This window comes from Labrus bergylta, chromosome 15 (assembly GCF_963930695.1).
Source record: "Labrus bergylta chromosome 15, fLabBer1.1, whole genome shotgun sequence".
NCBI lineage: Eukaryota > Metazoa > Chordata > Actinopteri > Labriformes > Labridae > Labrus > Labrus bergylta.
The window spans coordinates 13,156,435-13,174,864 of record NC_089209.1 but is presented as its reverse complement, the minus strand read 5'-3'; the positions used below and the strand labels follow the sequence as shown (position 1 = coordinate 13,174,864).

Here is an 18,430-nt window from a genome sequence, read left to right as displayed (position 1 = left end):
TCTTCCCCATCAGCTCCTGTTGTCCAGAGACCAGTGAGTCTAACTTTACCTGACAGCAGCCTCAAAAGGAGAAACAAAGCTCCTTGTGGAGCCACAATGATGCAAAATATAAGGCCATGCTTGCCAACAAACTACTGCATAGATTCTGTCTTTGAATCCTCTTCTGTTGTCCCCCATATTCATCCATCTATCCATGGTTTGTGTCAAAGCACTTGTTATCACTTTTACCAGCCAGAGTGAAGTTTAAGAACTTTTAAATAGACAGTGGTGGACATGATGAGGAACTATTGCTGTATTGTTTTCTTTGGGCAGCTTTATTCTAGCAACTTTCAGTCTCTTCAAAATGATTAAACTGAGGATTTTCAGAAGGAGTTTTCCCATTTTGCAATGTTTCCTACCTGTTCTAGATCGAAGCATTCAAAGTGAAATCTGATGTCTATGCTCTTGGGATTTATTTGGGATTAGTTATGTCCACTCTGCTTTAAATCCCACTTGTGTTTACTCAGATGGGCATGGACATCAAATTTCAGATGGAAATTGAGAAAACTGGATTTTTCTTTTCTCTTGTACTGATGGCTAACAGCTGATTTTCAAACCTGAATGCGGCAGTAAAACCTTGTTTTCTGTTGTCTCTCTGCAGTAAATTCTCCTTCAGGATGAGAAACTGTTAGTGTGTGAATACAGTTTTAATGCATGAGTGATTCTCTCTCTCTTACCGCTGTTGCTGTCTTGCGTTTATCCTGCCATCTCCGAGCGGTCTGCCAGTGCACTCTGATAGCTGTTTGTGTGCGAGCCAGTGTTTCCATTTGGGTTTGATTGATCGTGAAACATGTTTATAGCACCACGAGCCTCTAAAGGTCACAGCAGTCTCATATATTGAAGTCTGTTTGTGCGTGTCAGTATAGCAAATGCAATCTGCCAGTTACAGTTTTGGACAATTAAGTTTTACTCGACTTAATCCCCCCTTATATTTACTTCTTTTGTGTTGACATTTTACCTAAACTTTTATATGCATGAGTTCTCTGCTCTGATTCAATTTGACTTCACGTTTGTTTTCCATTACCTTTCATCAACTCACATTGTGTTTCATCTATCTCACTGCTGTCATTCTCTTTCCCCTCCTGTGTCCTTTCTTGTCACTCTCATTTTCTTCCTTCTCTCCTTTTTTTCCTGTTACCTTTCTTATTCACTTCAGTCCTTTGTCCTCTTCTTTCATTTTGAACAAAGAGCTGGTGTGCTCAAATCAAAAAAAACTCTCCAATCACTGTCAACCAGTGTCAACCCAAAGTGATTACTGTATGCATGAAAATGTCAGCACCCGTTATGAAACATGAAACCTTTAATGAGGAAAATTGAAAGCATTTGAAAAAAGATGGATTTGGCTGAGTTCAACGCTTCAGTCAGCGTTTTACAGAAGAATGTGAGTGTGACGCCTCTGGAAAAGTCGCACCAGGTGACTTACCGGTGACAATTAAACAAAAATGGGAGAAGAAAATACCATTGAGATGAAAATTACGAAAGAATAATATCTCAAAGGAAACGAGAAATGTGGATTGAAAGGTAAAACAAGCTGCAAAACAAGTTATGTTCCTCTCTGTTGTCACTGTAGATATTTTTCATGTCAACCACTTAGATGAGCAGCACAAATGTGTATTTACACCAGAAAAACATATTCATCATAAAACACATCTAATATTGCAGGGAAAATCCAGCTCCTCATTCAAGCTCCTTGGAATCTCCAATTGAAGTTAATAAATCCAGTAGGCCTCTAAACAAGAGTCCTCACATAGTCACAAACCATATTACCACTTTTTTTTTTTTTACCATATGTCTTGTTACAGCACTCATCATGTTTTATTTTGTATTCAGTCCACAGCTTCATCAGCAGAAGACAACAAATCCCAGCTTTCCATGAGACCCCATACCCCGCTGGGAAGTAGTGAAGGAGGGGAGGGGTCAGAGGTTGACGGACAGGTGGGATGGAACAAGTCTGCGCCCCTCCCCACCCCAGAGGAGAAGATGAGGCAGACCGCCAAGGCCGTGCCCACAGACATAGTTGCCATCAACGTCACAGGTATGACCTCTTAGTAATCCATTTCTCCATCTCTCAATCATTAGTGTGTCAATCTGTCCCCATCAGTGTTAGTAGTGGAAAACAGATTTCCTGATCATCTAGATCCGTAGATACAACTCTAGTTAGAAGTACTTTGATTCTGCTCTGACTCGTCTCTGGTCATAATCTGAAAAACAAACCAACATTCACACATTTGTTTTGTTTGTCTAGTTTGTTGTTTATTTGTCTGGATTTTTCTGACATTTTTGGACCTTTTTTCTGGATTTATTTTTGCAATGTCGTAGCTTCATGTCCTGCTTAACCCTAGTTTAGGAAAGTGTTTAGCTTAGCATGTAAGCATGCTGTTATTTGCTAAGTCCGGCTAAACACAACGCACATCTGAAGCTGATGAGAATGTTGTTAATTGTTCAAGTCTAAGTGACGGGACAAATTGACATTTTGGCCTAATGGTGGCGCTATATTCACACTAAAGGGAACATGAATTTGTGTGACAAATTTCATGACAGTCCAACCTTTACTTCAGATATTTCAGTTGGGTGTACAATCCTGGTCGTGACTAGAGCCACGGGGTTAATTTGCTGATAAAAAAAAACAAAAACAAAACTACCGTCTTAACTTTTGAACATCTTGTGATTTTATTGGTCCTCTCATTCAATGCTCAACAACGCAGAGAAATGGGAAGTGACCCAACAAGCAAAATGTCAGACTGGTCCTTTAATCAACCCTCTGTGGCTGAGTGGGTATAGACTAATCAATTACTGTATCCACTCATCCACTGAGAAAAAAACTGCATGTGTCAGTCATGGATGTCTGACTCTCCTCCTCCACCACTGTGTGTATTCCCCCCCCCCTCCCTCCATGCTGCTCAGAGACTGACCTTCACCTTCCTTTCTGCGTGTGTGAGCGGCTGTTTGTGTGTGAAAACGGTTTGACAGCTTATCCAAGGGTCAAGGCTTTTTTCACTCACTTTATGTCAGATCACAGGGTGTATGACAGACGAACACAGCAAGACGTGTTCATGCAATTCCCTTGTTAGCATGTCACATTCTGCAGTGCTTTCTGCCACACAGAAGCCACACACATATATTAGGATTGAGCATCTTATTCTGAGAGTTCAGATCATTTATAGTTGACTATGCAGCTTGTCTGACTTCTCACTCATATGACTTTATATATACTCAAGCCAGATGTCCTATATAAGGTGTAAATAACAAATGAGCAACAGCACCAGACTAAAAAAAATCATAGTTCAGAAACTATATCTGAGTTTTACAGTTTTCAAATCCAATATAACTCCAGTCCCATCATCCTTTGGCACTAATGAGAGCTTAATGTGGTCCCACTCCACACAAATCACTGTAGACTTCATCTCCTGTCACTTTAGATTACTCAGCGAGACAGAGTTAAAAAAAAAGAAAAACACACACACACACACACACACACACACACACACACACACACACACACACACACACACACACACACACACACTCAGAAGGTCCCTGGTCTCCCCCTGTGTCTGTCACTGTAAGGGCAATGTGATAGACAATATCTGCTCCCATATCAATTTCTATTTCCCTAACGGCTGCAGGCTTTCACCAGCTAGCCAAACAGCGGAAAGAGGAGGGGATACGTGTATATCGTTATACCCTCAGGAAAACTGGACAGAGAGAGAGAGAGAGAGAGAGAGAGAGAGAGATACTGAGGAGACTTAAAGATAAGATGCAGTCGTCTTTGTGGGACACACTATTTATCGCTGGTGTGGGTGTTTTCTTTTTATAGCTGCAGAGAGCGACATTGCAGTTACAGTTTTCAAAACATTCTACGCAAGGGTTCAGTGAGATAAAGAGTATTCATTAATCTATCTTTTCTCACTAAATATTAGCCTAAGCTATTTTTAGATCTGCATAAACTTCTGGTTATGAACTTATTTTGTTATCAAATTTGAAGCACATAGTAGTGTGTGTGTGTGTGTGTGTGTGTGTGTGCGCGCGCACTTGCATGCTTCAACTCCTGTCTATTGCACGTGTGTATTTCTTTGATAAGAGCATGAAGCATGAACCATACATCTCACATGTATCATGTATGTTTACACCTGAGCTACCTGAGGGTTGAAAAAGTAACATTAACCATCAGCCAAAAAAAAAAGGTTTTCTTTGCCAAGCTCTTTTTAAAAAAATAATATTTTGAGTTGTAAGGCTAAAAACAGATGAATAGATATTTGTAGCTGGTGGATGAAGAGGTTAAAGGGTCACGTCCATCAAGTAGCAGTTTAACATTTGCTCTATTTCCTCCAATGTTCTAATGCAATGCAGTTGTTGTTGTTAAAGTATACGAGAGGAAATATTTTCCTCCACCCAATGAAATGGAGATGATTGGAAAGTTATCAAAGGCATTCTAAGCAGTAATCACTTACATAAAGATTCCACAGTAAGGTCTTAAATAATTTTAGGATCCACTTATAGATATTAATAGAGATTTGTTATGTTAAGAGTTCATGTTTAAAAAAATGTATCGGCTGATTTTGTATTTTCTTTAACTCTCAAAAATCCACATGGCTAACAACCTTAAAAATATCAGTAAGGGTTGAGCTGCAGTTTTTTTTTTTTTTAAACTACTGTTTTAGTTGCTATGAAAACTGCGGACGGTGTGTCCTATGTGAGGCCTCATGGAGACAGCTGCACTGTGTTTGGGTAGCACCTATAAAGATAAAAGATGATATTTTAAAACTGAAAAATTAAACTATAACTATAAGTAAACTATCTGCATATCTATAACTATCTCCATGGTTGTATGCCATTTGGGGGAAATTAGAAGATGTTTTGATAAAATTAGGTTGGACTGACCCGATATGTTTCTCTCCCTGGTTTTGCATGTTAAAAAAAAACAAAAAAAACTATTCTGCATGTTATTGAGTTTGTTCCTTCTGACTAACCCACTGCTGTTTGCCTGTGTGTCCGCCTGCCTTGCTCTCGCCCTCCCGGCTAACAGGGGCAGTGTTTGACCGACAGGCGAGCATCCGGCGCTCCCTCATTAACACTGACACCGTGTCCCGCCGGCCCAAGAAGGTCAAACGCAGAAAGACTGTATCAGGGCTGCCTGACAACTTCAACCTGGAGCTAGGTATGGATTGCTGCGGGGCAATATGTTGCCCTCTACTGTCCACAGACCTGTACCAACACTCTGGACAAGCATCCCTCCTTCTTTCCTTACACTGACTAATTCAGTTATTTAAACCTGTTTTAATACTGAGCAGAGAATCTACTCGCTCCAGCAGTATTGTTCCAAGTTAGTCATATTTAGGGGGGAGGAAACCACATATGCAGGTCCACAGTGTGGGATCAAGGCCAAGCAGCTGTTCAGTCTCTCCCTCTTTCAGCTCTACATACCAAGTGTCCTCATTTGCTCTCCTCCATCCTGTTTTACTGCTTCCACAGCAGTTATGGAATTCTTTTCACTAGTTTTTTTTTTAATATGCATAGTTTCTTCTTTTCTAGAAACGTTTGCCTTCAAAGAATCTCATATAAGACTTTGTTGGAAAATAAGGAAATGTAGAAGTAAAGAACAAGGGTTAGCCGCTCTTTATTACGGATGGTAACATAATCCTTCAGGGGTCAACTTTCTTTAGCCCTTTTCAGTAAACTGTGTGTGTTAATTGTGTCTGTGCTTTAATCCTGGAGCCATATTGATAATCTAAGCTTGTATCCCATGTGTGTCTTGCTTACCAATAGGCCCCCTGATCAAGGGAACCTAAATCATCCAATAACCCTCTTTTCTGCCTCCGAGTGGGGGAAAAATAACATACATGAAGGTTTAGACATCGCCTTCTCTGAGTTACTAAGCTGAGTTGGTGTTTAGTGAGCTCTAAGATCAGTAAGCTGACACTGTGTTGTGCTGACGGCACCGCATGGCTGCTGTTTATTTACACGCCTCTGAACTGAAGGATGGCAGACGTGTTTAAAGAGAATGTCGTATATATTTCTGTGCGGCAAGATCACATTCCTGATAGGAGAAGAGCTTAAAAGTCCAGTTAGTGCCCAGCTGACGACAGCCTCTGAATGTCATGATTACTGGGTCGGGGTAATTGTCCCAGTGCTTCATCCCTCCCTCTCCTCGCACTGCGAAGTAGACCTGCAGCTTAATCTATCGCAGCAGCAGCAGCAGCCAAGCTGTCACTCCAGCTTTTAGCAAAAGGAGGAAGAGAGTGTATGTGTGGTTAAGAGAGAGACGAGAAGGGAGAGAGAAGAAAGGACGCAAGTGTTAAGTGTTCCTTATTTGGGATACGAGCATCAACAGGGGAGCCACCACAGATGGGAGACAAACTAGACAGCCTCTCGTGTTTTACAATTCATTCTTCAAATTGTTTGTTTACGAGCCGGTATGTTCAGTGCTTTTTTGTCTTTGTGGTATCTGCATTTCTAAATGTCCTTGTCTCTCTCTCTCTCTCTATGCATTTCTCTGTATGTTCTGTCCTGCATGTCCTGTGCATGACTTTGTCAACCTTGTATACGTGTTCACCTATGTCTCTGTGTATGTTTCTGTCATGTATGTGTTGGTGTTTCTGGCTGCTTCATTTCTTACCAGCTGTCTGTCCTGGACCCGGCGATTAGCTTTTTTTTTTTATCAGACTGAGCCAAAGCTAGAAAAGAATGAGAAGCAGACCAGAGAGTCTCTGTCTGTCTTCGCATCCTTTCCTTCTTAATGAAAACCAGAAGTTATTAGCGTATATAACAGGGTTAAAGCAAATCTAATTAATTAGCTACCCTGTGACCACAGTTTGTTTAACAGTCCAGATTTGTGGCTGATGTAGCCTGACAGAGGAATGAGAAGGAAGCAGAGAAAATAACATATTTTGATCAATCCTAGGTTTATCTTATTTTCTTTATTTCTTCGACAGCTGCAAAGGGACATGGTGGAGAGCTCCGGCCGCATTCCATGTTCATCCCGGGTCAGTACTCCACCTTGGGCAGAGCTGTGAGCGTCAGCTCAACACTTCGACGTTCACAGACTAAAGACACCAGCTGCCAGACAGAAGAAATTAAGATCGTTCCCCCATCAATGAGGAGAATCCGGGCTCAGAGAGGCCAGGGAATCGCTGCTCAGATGGCTGGAATCTCTACTTCCTCTTCAACTGGAAGTATTTCGATCTCAAGCAGCGACAGCTCTGGAATCTTGATGCTGCAGAACCAGTTTAATGGAGACCCTTCCCGCTTTCACAGTCTGCCGCGCCAGGGCGCCAGGGTGTCCCTCAGCGCTGATCCCATCTACAGCAGCACCCCCATCAAGTCGGTGGAGCAACTGACTACCCAGAGGCAGATTGGGAAGCTTCAGGTTGATGAAACCGCTGTCCACATGAGACACGCCCCAAGGTCAGGCACCCTGCCCAGGCCGAAGTCTCAGGAGGTGAGGGGGACCCAAGCAAGTGATTGGGGTGGAGGTCCAGCTTGTGTAGTCTCCCCACATGCTGCTTACTCCACCTCGCTCATTCCAAATGCCACCATGTCTGGCTCCTCCGAGGTTATCACCCTGAACACATCTGCTCAGCTCCCCCACTCCCCTGCCTCGGCTTACCCCACAGCTCGGCCGCTCAGCTTGGCCTACTCCACCAACACGGACCACCTGGTCTCCAGTCCAGGAGCCTTCACTCACAGCTCTACCTGCCCAGCCCTTGCCACTTCGACACCCACTCACGCAGCCAACGATGGCCGCCTGATCGTCGCAGCCCCCGCTAGCGAGTCTGGGCAATCAGACAGCAGCATTCACAGCCACAGCACCCTGGCCCCAACGCCACCATCCTGCCTGCAGGAGGAGCATTGGATCTACGACACGCCAGAGAATGTGGTGGTTCAACACCGTACTCTCACCTCCAGCTGCTCCACTCCCATCAACCAGCTGTACAGCAGCCTGGACCATTCCTCCAGGACCACCACTGACTCCAGCTCCCTCTATTCCCAAGATAATGACGGGTACTACACCTCCATGCACATGGACTCAGGCCTGCGCTCTCGTAGCCATGGCAGCGGGCCCAGTGCAGCAGCCGGACGAGCCACGAGGCACAGCATGTACGAGTGCCGTGAGCTGGCAAATCAGGAGGACTCCGGGAGCTTGTACAGCGATCGCTCTCTTTCCCGAAGCATTTCCCTGCGCAAGTCCAAGAAGCCCCCACTGCCACCAGCTCGCACAGACTCTCTGAGACGCAAGCCTGGAGGGAAAAAGCCGCTCGGAGGTGTGAGCGCCATCAGCGGTACCAACGAGCCAGACGGAGCCATGCTGAACGAGACTCTGATCGCCAGCTTGCAGCAGAGCCTTCAACTTGGCCTGAGAGGAGGGAAAGGAAAAGGGGCTTCACCTTCGTCACCCTCTCACAGCCCCAGCAGCGACTACGACGACCCCTGGGTGCTGCGGCCGCGCAGTCAAAGTAGCATCAGCGCAGGGAGCTCTGCAGCATCATTTAGGGCTAACGCGAACGGTGGAGGCGTCTCAAACGTGTACTCATTGTGCCACATGACGCCTGCTCAGAGTGAGACCAGCAGCTTACGCTCGGACTACGCTGACTCCTGGGGCTACTACATGGACTACCCTCGTAACCATGGAGACCAGAGGGAACAGACTCCTCCAGAACACAACACTAATAACCTTTCCAATGGGGCTCAAATGGGAGACTTACAGAACGGAGGGGAGATTCACAAAAACAACCAGGCTGCAGGAGCTCCAGGACAGGAGGGGAGAGTAGCAGTAAAGCCCAAAATGTCCACCTCCTCCCCGGACAGAGTTCACAGACTGACCTCACCATCCAGCGGCTATTCCAGCCAGTCCAACACCCCCACAGCCGGAACCCCAGTGCCCTCGGTGGTCAGGTCCATGTCCCCCTCGGGAAGCCGACCAAGGCCCAAAGTCCCAGAGAGAAAGTCATCCCTTCTCTCCTCTGTGTCTATGTCCTCCTCTTCAACCTCCCTGTCCTCTAACACCTCTGACTCACTGAAAAGCTTTGGCCCCGCTCCTCCCCCTCCACCACCCCTTCCGCTTTCCTCCTCCTCCACTCCAAACACCCCTATGAGCCCACCTCCTCCTTTCCCTCCCCCTCTGCCACCAAGTTCCTGCGAAGGTACTCCTCCGTCATCTACTCAACAGGGTCCAACTCTGAGGCTGACCCCTGCCTGCTCCACCTCCCCAGAGTTCCCTCCTCCTCCAACCCCTGAAATGCTAATCTCCCCAAGTTCGTCCTTTAACGGGAGCTTTAGTCCTCCCCCTCCACCTCCCCCTCCAGTCCCCTCCATGGGTCCACCTCCACCTCCTCCACTGCCTGCTTTTGTCCCATCCTCCTCCCCATCTTTTGTGAAGGCAGCGAAGGATTCTCCTAAACCAGAACATTCAAGCAGCCCGAAAAAGTCACCTAAGCCCCTCATCACTCCGTTTGCGCTGCAGAGCGTTCAGCTTCGCTCTGTAAAATGCCCAGAGGAGAAGATTAATGGCAAATCAGAGCACACCAGAGCTCAGGAAACAGGCATGGACCTCCTTCAGGGTCTCAAACCCCAGAACCAAGAGAAGTCTTCTCCCCTGGAGCATCCCAACATATTATGCCTGTCAAACTGCTCCCAGGAGGTAGATTCACGTAACTCCTCACCATCGCCTGTCTCAAAGCTCTTAGAAGATTTCTCTTTTGACTGCAGTATCACAGACTACACACCAGAGAGTGCTCTCATAAATGGAAAAGGCGAGGATCAGAGTTACATTTTCTTAAATGGAAAGGAGCCGTGTCCCCAAGAGAGCTCCAAAAGCTCTCCTGCCAAACAGAAACCTCCGGCAGTCTCCAAGAAACCCAAAATCTCTTTTTTACCACCGTTTAACGCCCAAACGTTCAATGAACAGGCTCCATCTTCACAGGAAGACATACCCATCCTGTCACACACAGAAGACCAAGTAGATGGACCGAAAAGAGACACAAAGGAAGAGGAGAAAGAAATAAAAGTTGAGCAACGGGAGGTAGACGAGGAGGACATTTCCGAGAGTTCAGAGCTTCTTGTGGAGAGCAGCGAAACGTCCACAGTTAGCCCGGACGAGCTCCAACTCTCTGCTCCTTACGGCCAGGAGACAAGGTTTGAATATGAACTGTGCACTAATGGGGAGGCTCATGAAGAGGAAGAGGAGGAAGGAGATGGAACAAGTAGCACGACTGGATCCGTTAGCTCCAAGGACGACGACAATGGTGAGTTGATGTGTCCTTTTTTTTTCTTTTTTTTTTTATCCAAACGCAAGTTAGAAATTCTCAGAAACAGATGTAGGAAAAGTGTGGATAGTTTCAGTAAATACTCAAATGTGATGTTTAAACTCATTACCATAATCCTCTATGGTTAGTAGTGGTGCGGATGCCTGTTGGGTGTGCGGCCAGCTCCTCAAGCAGCTGTGAAATTGATTTTTGCCCTCCAAAAGAAAAGCATCCAAACTTCAAACCACAGGCTTTTAAAGGTTGAAAACTGTGAAAACAGCGCAAGATAGACGGCTTATCACAGAGAAAGCACTGCTGCAGCCGCTTGTATTCATCCTCTCTCACTCTCTTTTCTACCCATCCTTCTATATTTCATATGCAGAGATCTCATGTGTACTGTCCTTTCCCTTTTCCCGCATTGCTCTTTCTCTTTCCCCCTACCTCCTCCTTCTTTCACACACCTCAGCCTCTACTGTCTTTTCGCCTCCACTCCACCATCCATCTTTATTTCCAAATATCAATTTTTGCTTCTCTGCTTTTCCCTTTTCCTCACTGCTAATCTCTCGTTTTCAGTCAGCCCCCCCCCCCCTCTCTCTCTCTGTCCCACTCCCAATCTTTCCCCTCTTCCTTCTCTCTGAGGTAAGGGAGGGGGCAAGCGTCCCAGGGGTGATGCTTTTTTTTTTTTTTTTTTCTTCGTGGTTAGCGGAAGGGGGGGAGGGGCTGCATCGTATCAGAGGGGAGGGGAGGGGAATAGATCTGATGAAGGGGATGAAGGGGAGGATGGGGAGAGCGTAAAGTGAGACTGCCTGCAGCGGCTCAGGCAGTCGGAGCGCAGACGTGAGTGCAGAGGATGAGAGGAGGAGGAGAAGGGGGAGGACAAGAAAAGAGACTAAACTAGAGAAGAAGAAAAGAGAGGAGGGGAAATCCACAGACGATAAGAAAATGTAAGAAGACAGTCGGTTACATCCTCCGTACAACTTCAGCTTTTATAGGCAGACAGGTTAATGCGACAGGATGAGTGTGTAACACTGAAGCGTGCTCTTGTCCTCTCTTCTAACTGTGTGTGTGTGTGTGTGTAACTTGTTTGTTTCCTAGGTGAAGTGTTTGACTCCAGCACGGCTGAATCGTCTCCAGCCCCGTCGGCCAACGGCACCCCTGAGGGTAAAATGGTGACCCCTACTCCCTCAAGGACCCGAACCACGGAGGACCTCTTCGCTGCCATTCACAGGTACCAGGATGCATTTCTCTCTCTTTTTTTTTATACTCGTGTCAGTCCGTCATCGACTATTACTCCAACTTCTTTGCTCCAACTCCCCATGTATAATTTATCCCACTTTCTTTTCCTAGTTGTTTTTTCTCTCGTAAACCACAACATATCACTCTAGACTTCCTATCCATCATTTCTCCTGTTCTCCTGGTCTCATTTCCATTACCCCTTCTCTCCTCCTGCTCTTTCTGCCCTCTCAGTCGTAACTTTACCTCAGCATTGTCCCGTCTAGAGCGTACTTCTGATGACACATCTTTGGAGTCAGCTCCTCAGAAGAAGCAGCTTTTTCCATCCCTTGTCCGTTCGGGGATTACTTGGGACGGCAGAGTGACTCCGTCGTCACATGTTTATCGAGTCATCTGCGTTAGTGGAGTCACATTAACGTTGTTCGTTCTCAGCTGGAGAAGAAAGGCGGCTGCTTCATCCATTATTAAGCAACTGAACACCCTTCGGTCCAAATCTAGGTTAGAGGCCACCTTAGAGATTCCTCTGCAGTCTCTGACATATATTGCATACGTGATCCTGTGCTTCAAAGGCAGCTACACACATAAATTTCTCATGCAGCCCGCCAGTTTGTGTTTCATGGTTGTGCGGTGGCAGTTGGGAGTCCTCTTGTGCATCACAGGATTTCATTTCATGGGGTTTTAGTCCTGCTGCAGACAGATTGTAGATATCTTCATGGTGGGCATCACGTGTGCTAAGTGCGATTTATGGTGCCTTTTAATTAGACATGAGGATCGTGTGTGGAAAACCTCACAGCGGAATTGTGTTTGTTTTCCTCGCTTAACTGCACTCCTCCTCCTCTACACCTCCTGAGTCTGAACCGTACTGTATAGAATAACTTTACAGATTTTTACATGTGGGGGAAGTGTTAACACACTCCTGGTGTTGCTGTCACAGAGAGACACCAACAAGAACAGAATCACACTCAGAAACACTTGCACAATTGAAAGATGGATTTCAAGTAACAAACATTAACAACAAAAAAATAAATTCTATTTCACTTTTACATACAAGCCTACAAATGTATATTTTACCTCGCACTGGCGCTGTCTACACAACCTCTGCAACATTTCTTCTCCCCTTCTCACCTCTCCAACACCTTTTTGTTTTTGTTTTCTCTTTTCATTTCCCTTCTACTCTTTTCTGTAGATCTCTAGGGGAAAACAGAGAATGAGGAAAATCTTAAATGAAATGCCTTTACAGCTGCAGCAGAAACGTAAAGCCTGTCTGGTGGTACAGCCATTTAATAGGACAAAAAAATCGATCAAGTCTTTGGAGATATTTCCATAATTGCTGCCTTGTTTACCCCTGAGAGTTGGTTTCACTGCCTTTTCAATGCAGTCATTTGTTGTTTGGGAAATCCACGACCTCAGAGTTCGGTATGGAGCCGTCTTGGTTGTGTCTGAATTCAGGTGTGTGAGTGTCTGCACGTGGGAACATGTGTGAGAAAAGTCTTACATAATGCTGTTGTGCTAATGTGGCGAGGGAGCTCACAGGAGACGCTGGATAATGTGGTTGAATTTAGGGCACACACATTCTTTCCCTAAAACAGAAAGAAAATGTATACCTACCCACGCACAAGCCATCGTTTGACCTTCACGTTCTCTACGGGGTTTTTTTTTTGTCCCTTATGGAAGAATTTGTTTCTGTAGATCTAATCTGAGGATTAAGGATATTTTCTTACACGTCCATCTCTTCTCTCTTTACCTTCAGCATCATCTCCCTCATCAAAGATTCTGCATTTTTTTCATGTCTTTAATCATCTCTGTCTCCCATTCTGCTCCTCTCTCCCTCCACATCTAGTGGGGGCGTGCAGTTGGGGGGTGCATCCTTTCTAGACAGGTGCGGACTCGGAGCAGCAAGTAGCCCCTTCCCTTTAAATAGCAAGCCTTGTTTCAGCCACAACAGCAATGCTACCTTTGGATTAGTAACTCTAATCCCTCATTGCAACCCCCTGTACATCGGATTAATAAGGCTGTTTCCCTGCTAGCCCTAATTCCCTGTTTTCTGCCAGTCCCAGCCTTATGGCTCTGCTTTGGAGCAGGAGTTATCGACGGTGTAGGCTGACTGTAGATCAACCACTCTCATGCTCCCGCTGAGAGGAGGTTGAATCGTCGTTGTGTGATTAAAAACTGCTTTGGGCACTTTTCCCAGTTTGTGTTTTTGATTAATTTTCATTGTGCCGCGTCTGCGCTTTTCTGCTGAGTTGCAGCATTTGCAGCTTTTCCTGATAAAAACGAATGTCTTTAACACAAATGTATAACACTCTACTCATTGCTCTCCTTTGTTGTTTTTTTTTTTTTGCCACTCGGCGCTGCGTATTGTTTTACTTCTTTTAGAATCATGCTGTGACGCACGATTGCTGGGGGCAGTGCTGACATATGGCAAATTTGGGACAAGGATTTGAGGCGTGTGGGCCGAGTATTTTAAGTGCAGTCATTTTTTTTCTCTGTTTCTTTGTTGTCATTGACTAAAGACAAAAATCAAAAGGCCTGGTTGAGCATCTACCTCAGGCTTCGTTCTGTTCTTTTATATGAATTCCCATATGCTGCATCCTAATTTTAATTAGGGTATTTGGATTTGTTGCCAATCCATTGTTTGCTGACAAAACTGCCCCCAACTCCTGCAGTATTTATTCTTTCTCTTCCATCTGTTACGGTAAAATGCACTTCAGTTATTTTATTTGTGCACATTTAACCCGGCTTGCACTCACTCATTCTGCACAATTCACACAAACTATCACATCATTAATCTGATTTGAATGTCTTTCTTCAGGTCAAAGCGGAAGGTCCTGGGTCGAAGGGAATCTGACGAGGAAAAGTCTCGCACTGGGAGCCAACCCCAGTCTCCACCTGTCACCCCTACAATCACGCCCCCTGCATCCATATCCCCGTCTTCCCGACAGACCAGCTCCATCCAGCGAAACCTCCGCAAGTCCTCCACCAGCAGTGACACCTTCAAGGCCCTCCTCCTGAAAAAAGGCAGCCGCACAGAGACCAGCTTCAGGATGTCTGCCGCCGAGATGCTTCGCACGACCGACCCTCGCTCGCAGCGAACGCGCTCAGAGTCGGCATTAGACTCCCCCGCAGCTTCACCCTCCTCCCCTACACACAGCCCCCTTACCTCCCCTGGGCGTGGTAAACGGGCAACAGAGGAGTGGAGCCGCTACGAGGCCTTGTCTCTGTCTTCACCGACTTCGCCCTATTCGATTGGCGGGTTCAAGTACGGACGCTCACGCACGCCACCCTCTGCTGCCAGCAGCAAGTACAACGCACGCAACCGGATCCTCAGCAGCCCGATGACTGTAATCTGTGAGCGAGAGGGCGAGCTGGCTGAGAGCGAGTACGGAGACACTGCAGAAAGTCTGTCAGGTCCCAAGAATCAGACTCTCCCTGTGCTCCAAGACTCTAATGGCACTTTATCTGAAGAGAGCAGAAGTTAGAACGCAACAAAGTCCCTGAAACGCAGGGAGCTGAACATTCATCATATGCAGGTAGTGGGCAGGAAGAGGAGCCAATAAGAGGCCCTCTAGAGACACCTTCCTGAGCCCCACCCCTTCAGTGCTGCCCATGAGGGAGCGGACGTGTCGGGACCTGATGTGAGGTCAGAGATCACCCAAACATGGACCGGGTTGCACTGAGTCTGAAGTGGAGGACTGGTTCTGCTGCAGCTTTTTTGTTAATCCAATGATTCTCTCTCCCTCTTCTTTGTTTGCTGACTTTTATGTTGAGGATAGTGTTTCCTTCCTTTAAACCTGGTGTTCTAAGTTTGTTTTCCATTTGTTTTGCTGTTTTTTTTTTTTTTACATAATTGTCCTTAACATGCAGGAACATTTGGGGGTTTTTTGAACGACAAGTTTACGAGGGCAAACAAAGGTGAACTGAAGGACTTGAAAAGTCACAGGTTTTGTGATGAACTTTGCTACTGCAGTGCTCTGTAGCTAGGCAATGAGAAAGAGTGAACAGTAATGGTTTAGATGCTTCTTAGCTTCTGCATCTCTCTTGGTTCTGAAAGTGTTGGAGAGCACTTGGTTTGCAGGTGTTGGCCTAATGCAGCCCATCGAATGTTCTATAAAGAATAGGAAGTAGTGGGAAGCCACCGCTTTATGCTCGAACTTTGCTGCAGTTATCACCAAGTTTTGTTTTCTGCTTTTAGGTCAGCCTTTCAAGTTTGCAGAGCTGGTGTGTTCAGTGTTCCAGAGGAAGTGCAGAGGGCTCAGTGCTGCCACCTAGTGATGGACAATTGGGTGTACAACGTCTCACCCAGAAGAGCAGATTTTAACTAAAAAAAAAAAAGGCTCATAAAACCTCTATTAATGGAATTTTAGTTTTGAGATTTTTGCACCGTGCATAGGTCTTTTTTCTTTGTGAGTTAGAAACCTACGTTTTAAAGATTGTTTTAACAAACAAATGATGTCATGAGTTGTGATTTTAAGAATCTATAAATGTCAAGCCAGAAATGAGGATAGGAATAAAGCTTATTCTACCGTCGGGGGGGGGGGGGGTCTTTTAGCGATCATGTTTGTTACCAAAGAGCTGAAAAATGAAATGCTGGCTATAAAACTGGAAGTGAACACAATCTGAGAGTGTGACTGCTTAACTCGAGCATTAGGTTCAGCGTTTGTTTGCTTGGACCTGTTAGTAGCTTTTAGGCTTGAAATGATTCCTAAAATGCTGTTGACCTTTCATTTGCAGTTCTTTATTGTTTGGTATGTAAATAGATAGAGAAATGAGTTTTAAGTAACAATCTGGACTTATTTTCAAAGACTTTGTACATTTTTAGAGCCCTGTGTTTGTGGAGGGAGGTGGTTTCTTTTTGTAGATTATTTATTTTCTTTAGCAGGCCTGTGGTGCGCTGTCATCATCAACCAGCAAGCTGACAAGCAGGCACCAGGAGGTCAAGGGGCTACATTTACTCTGCTGATCCCATCAGGCCATTTCATCCATTTAAAGGTGCTTCAAAGCAACAACGAAAATGCAATAATGTCAATATTTATGCTTAAGCCTCCTACTGCCCTTACTCTTGAGTCATGCAAAGCCTCCATTGGTGCTCACAACCGAGTAAATGTGGCCTCTTTAGAGTCATAAACTGACCCTGTGGTTTAATCACCTGTGACCAAACTGTGTCTCCCAGCACCCGCCCGGCTGCGATGGAGCGCTTGAGAGGATCTCTGGTGACAGGAAACATCTCGATCTTAAAACAAGAGATCGTGAAAAGACCTGAGGATGGAGGTAGTGGTGCTGAAGGCAGGCTGCTAACGCTCTGTGTATGTCTGTGAAATAAAAAAAAAAAACAAGGTGATATTTAAAGAGTGGGTATCTGTGTCTTTATTTTATCAGTACTGTGCGACGGGAATACAAGGCCATCTGCCCAAATCGGCGCCTCATTAGCACTGTCACCATGGCACCCCAAACCCGTCCGTCACCGGGTGAGCTCCAGAGGCCGTTAATCACTCCCCCTTCCTCCCTGTGGGGTCGTCAGTTATGTCTCCTTCTCAGCCCATAATCAACCTTTACACTGACTTCAGATCAGAGTTGAACCAGTCTGTGTGCTGCCACCGCTAAACATTAACTACAAGTCTCCTCAACCTTTTAATCGCCTCAGCACGTCCAAGGGTTTGTTTGATCCCAAGGGCACCAAAACACGAACTACCCCTCTGTTTCTACAATGAAGCCCCTCCACCTCCCGTTCAGCAGAGTCACCTGCTGCCGGAGAGCTGCTTCCATCTGGCTGTCAGACACAGATCAATACAAACTCCTCCAGCCATAATCACACTATTGACACTTCACTTCTCTCCCTCTGCTCTTATATTTAGGACCCGCGGTTTAGTAAGACACCAATGTAGGAAGTGACAAATGGAACAAATCAACTGTATTGACTCGAGCACAGTGGAGGTGAATAGTTATCACCTGTGTTTATAGTGCGTCAGGAGGCTTTATGAATCACTGAGTCAACTGATGCTGCTTTACCTATTCACAAGTTAGAAAAGGACTGTTTGTTGATGTGCACGTTTCAGTCGCCTTACCAAGATAAACAAATATTTAACATAGCTCACGACACATTTCCAAAAATATTTTTATGAACATATGAGGTCAGGAGGACATTTGTTGTGACACTTAATTCATCTTGGTGTGACAAAGCATTTTAAAACATGTAAATGGTAAATTCTGCCTCGGAAAACATTAATGTAAATTACGTTCACATGCACAGAAAAGAAGCACTAACGCTCCGACAGTTTTGGCAAATATGGCTACCTAATTAGGATTATATGATGAAGGATCGTGAATATAATCGAATTTAAAAAAAACGTTATTACACTATGTCCTGTTCATCAATAACTGCTGACTCAAGGTCTCTCCTCTGAGAATCTGTTTTACATTCACTTACTCAACTTAGAATTAAACAGCGAGCCTCATTGTAAATGTCCCGTCCCCAGCAGCGTATCACCTCTCTGAGCACAGCCAATGAGATCCATCGACCTGTGTACACCAGACAAAGTGTTATTCTACGTGTGTGTGCCATTTATGCTGAGCGTCTGAACACGATATCGGGAACATTTCTGCCACAAATAAAAAAAAAAGAGTGACTCAGCAGACGTGAACCTGACGGCAGGAGGATGAAGGTGAGCGAGGATGAAGGGCGGCTGGAGCTGTGGCGAGGAATTCGTCCAACTGATAAAAGGTCATGACCGTCAAGAGTGTGGGGGACACTTTCAACTGTGTCCACTTCAGATCAGATAAAGAAAACAGTGAAGCTCCACTCGATTTGAACATTATACTCCAGTTAGTTCCATCCAAGTGATCTGATTGGATATGAGTGCTGAGAGTACAACAGCGCCGTGATTTAACTACAGGCATTAGTGAGGAAGGTGGTTCATATC

At 45.4% G+C, this 18,430-nt stretch overlaps 1 protein-coding gene across 7 annotated transcripts in view; it reads left to right on the top strand.

The window, feature by feature from the left end:
- nhsl1b (NHS-like 1b) overlaps positions 1–16,859 on the top strand; it is a 101,443-nt gene extending 84,584 nt beyond the window's left edge. For 5 of the 7 annotated variants that reach the window (XM_065964150.1, XM_065964152.1, XM_065964154.1 and 2 more), the window contains exons 4-8: positions 1,870–2,074; positions 5,066–5,197; positions 6,972–10,280; positions 11,376–11,508; positions 14,326–16,859. In XM_065964150.1, coding sequence (XP_065820222.1) covers positions 1,870–2,074; positions 5,066–5,197; positions 6,972–10,280; positions 11,376–11,508; positions 14,326–14,992 — 4,446 coding nt within the window. In that variant the 3' untranslated portion in view covers positions 14,993–16,859. The remainder of the gene's footprint in view (positions 1–1,869; positions 2,075–5,065; positions 5,198–6,971; positions 10,281–11,375; positions 11,509–14,325) is intronic. The other 2 variants (XM_065964153.1, XM_065964155.1) reach the window with 1 other exon arrangement.
- Positions 16,860–18,430: the final 1,571 nt, after the last annotated feature.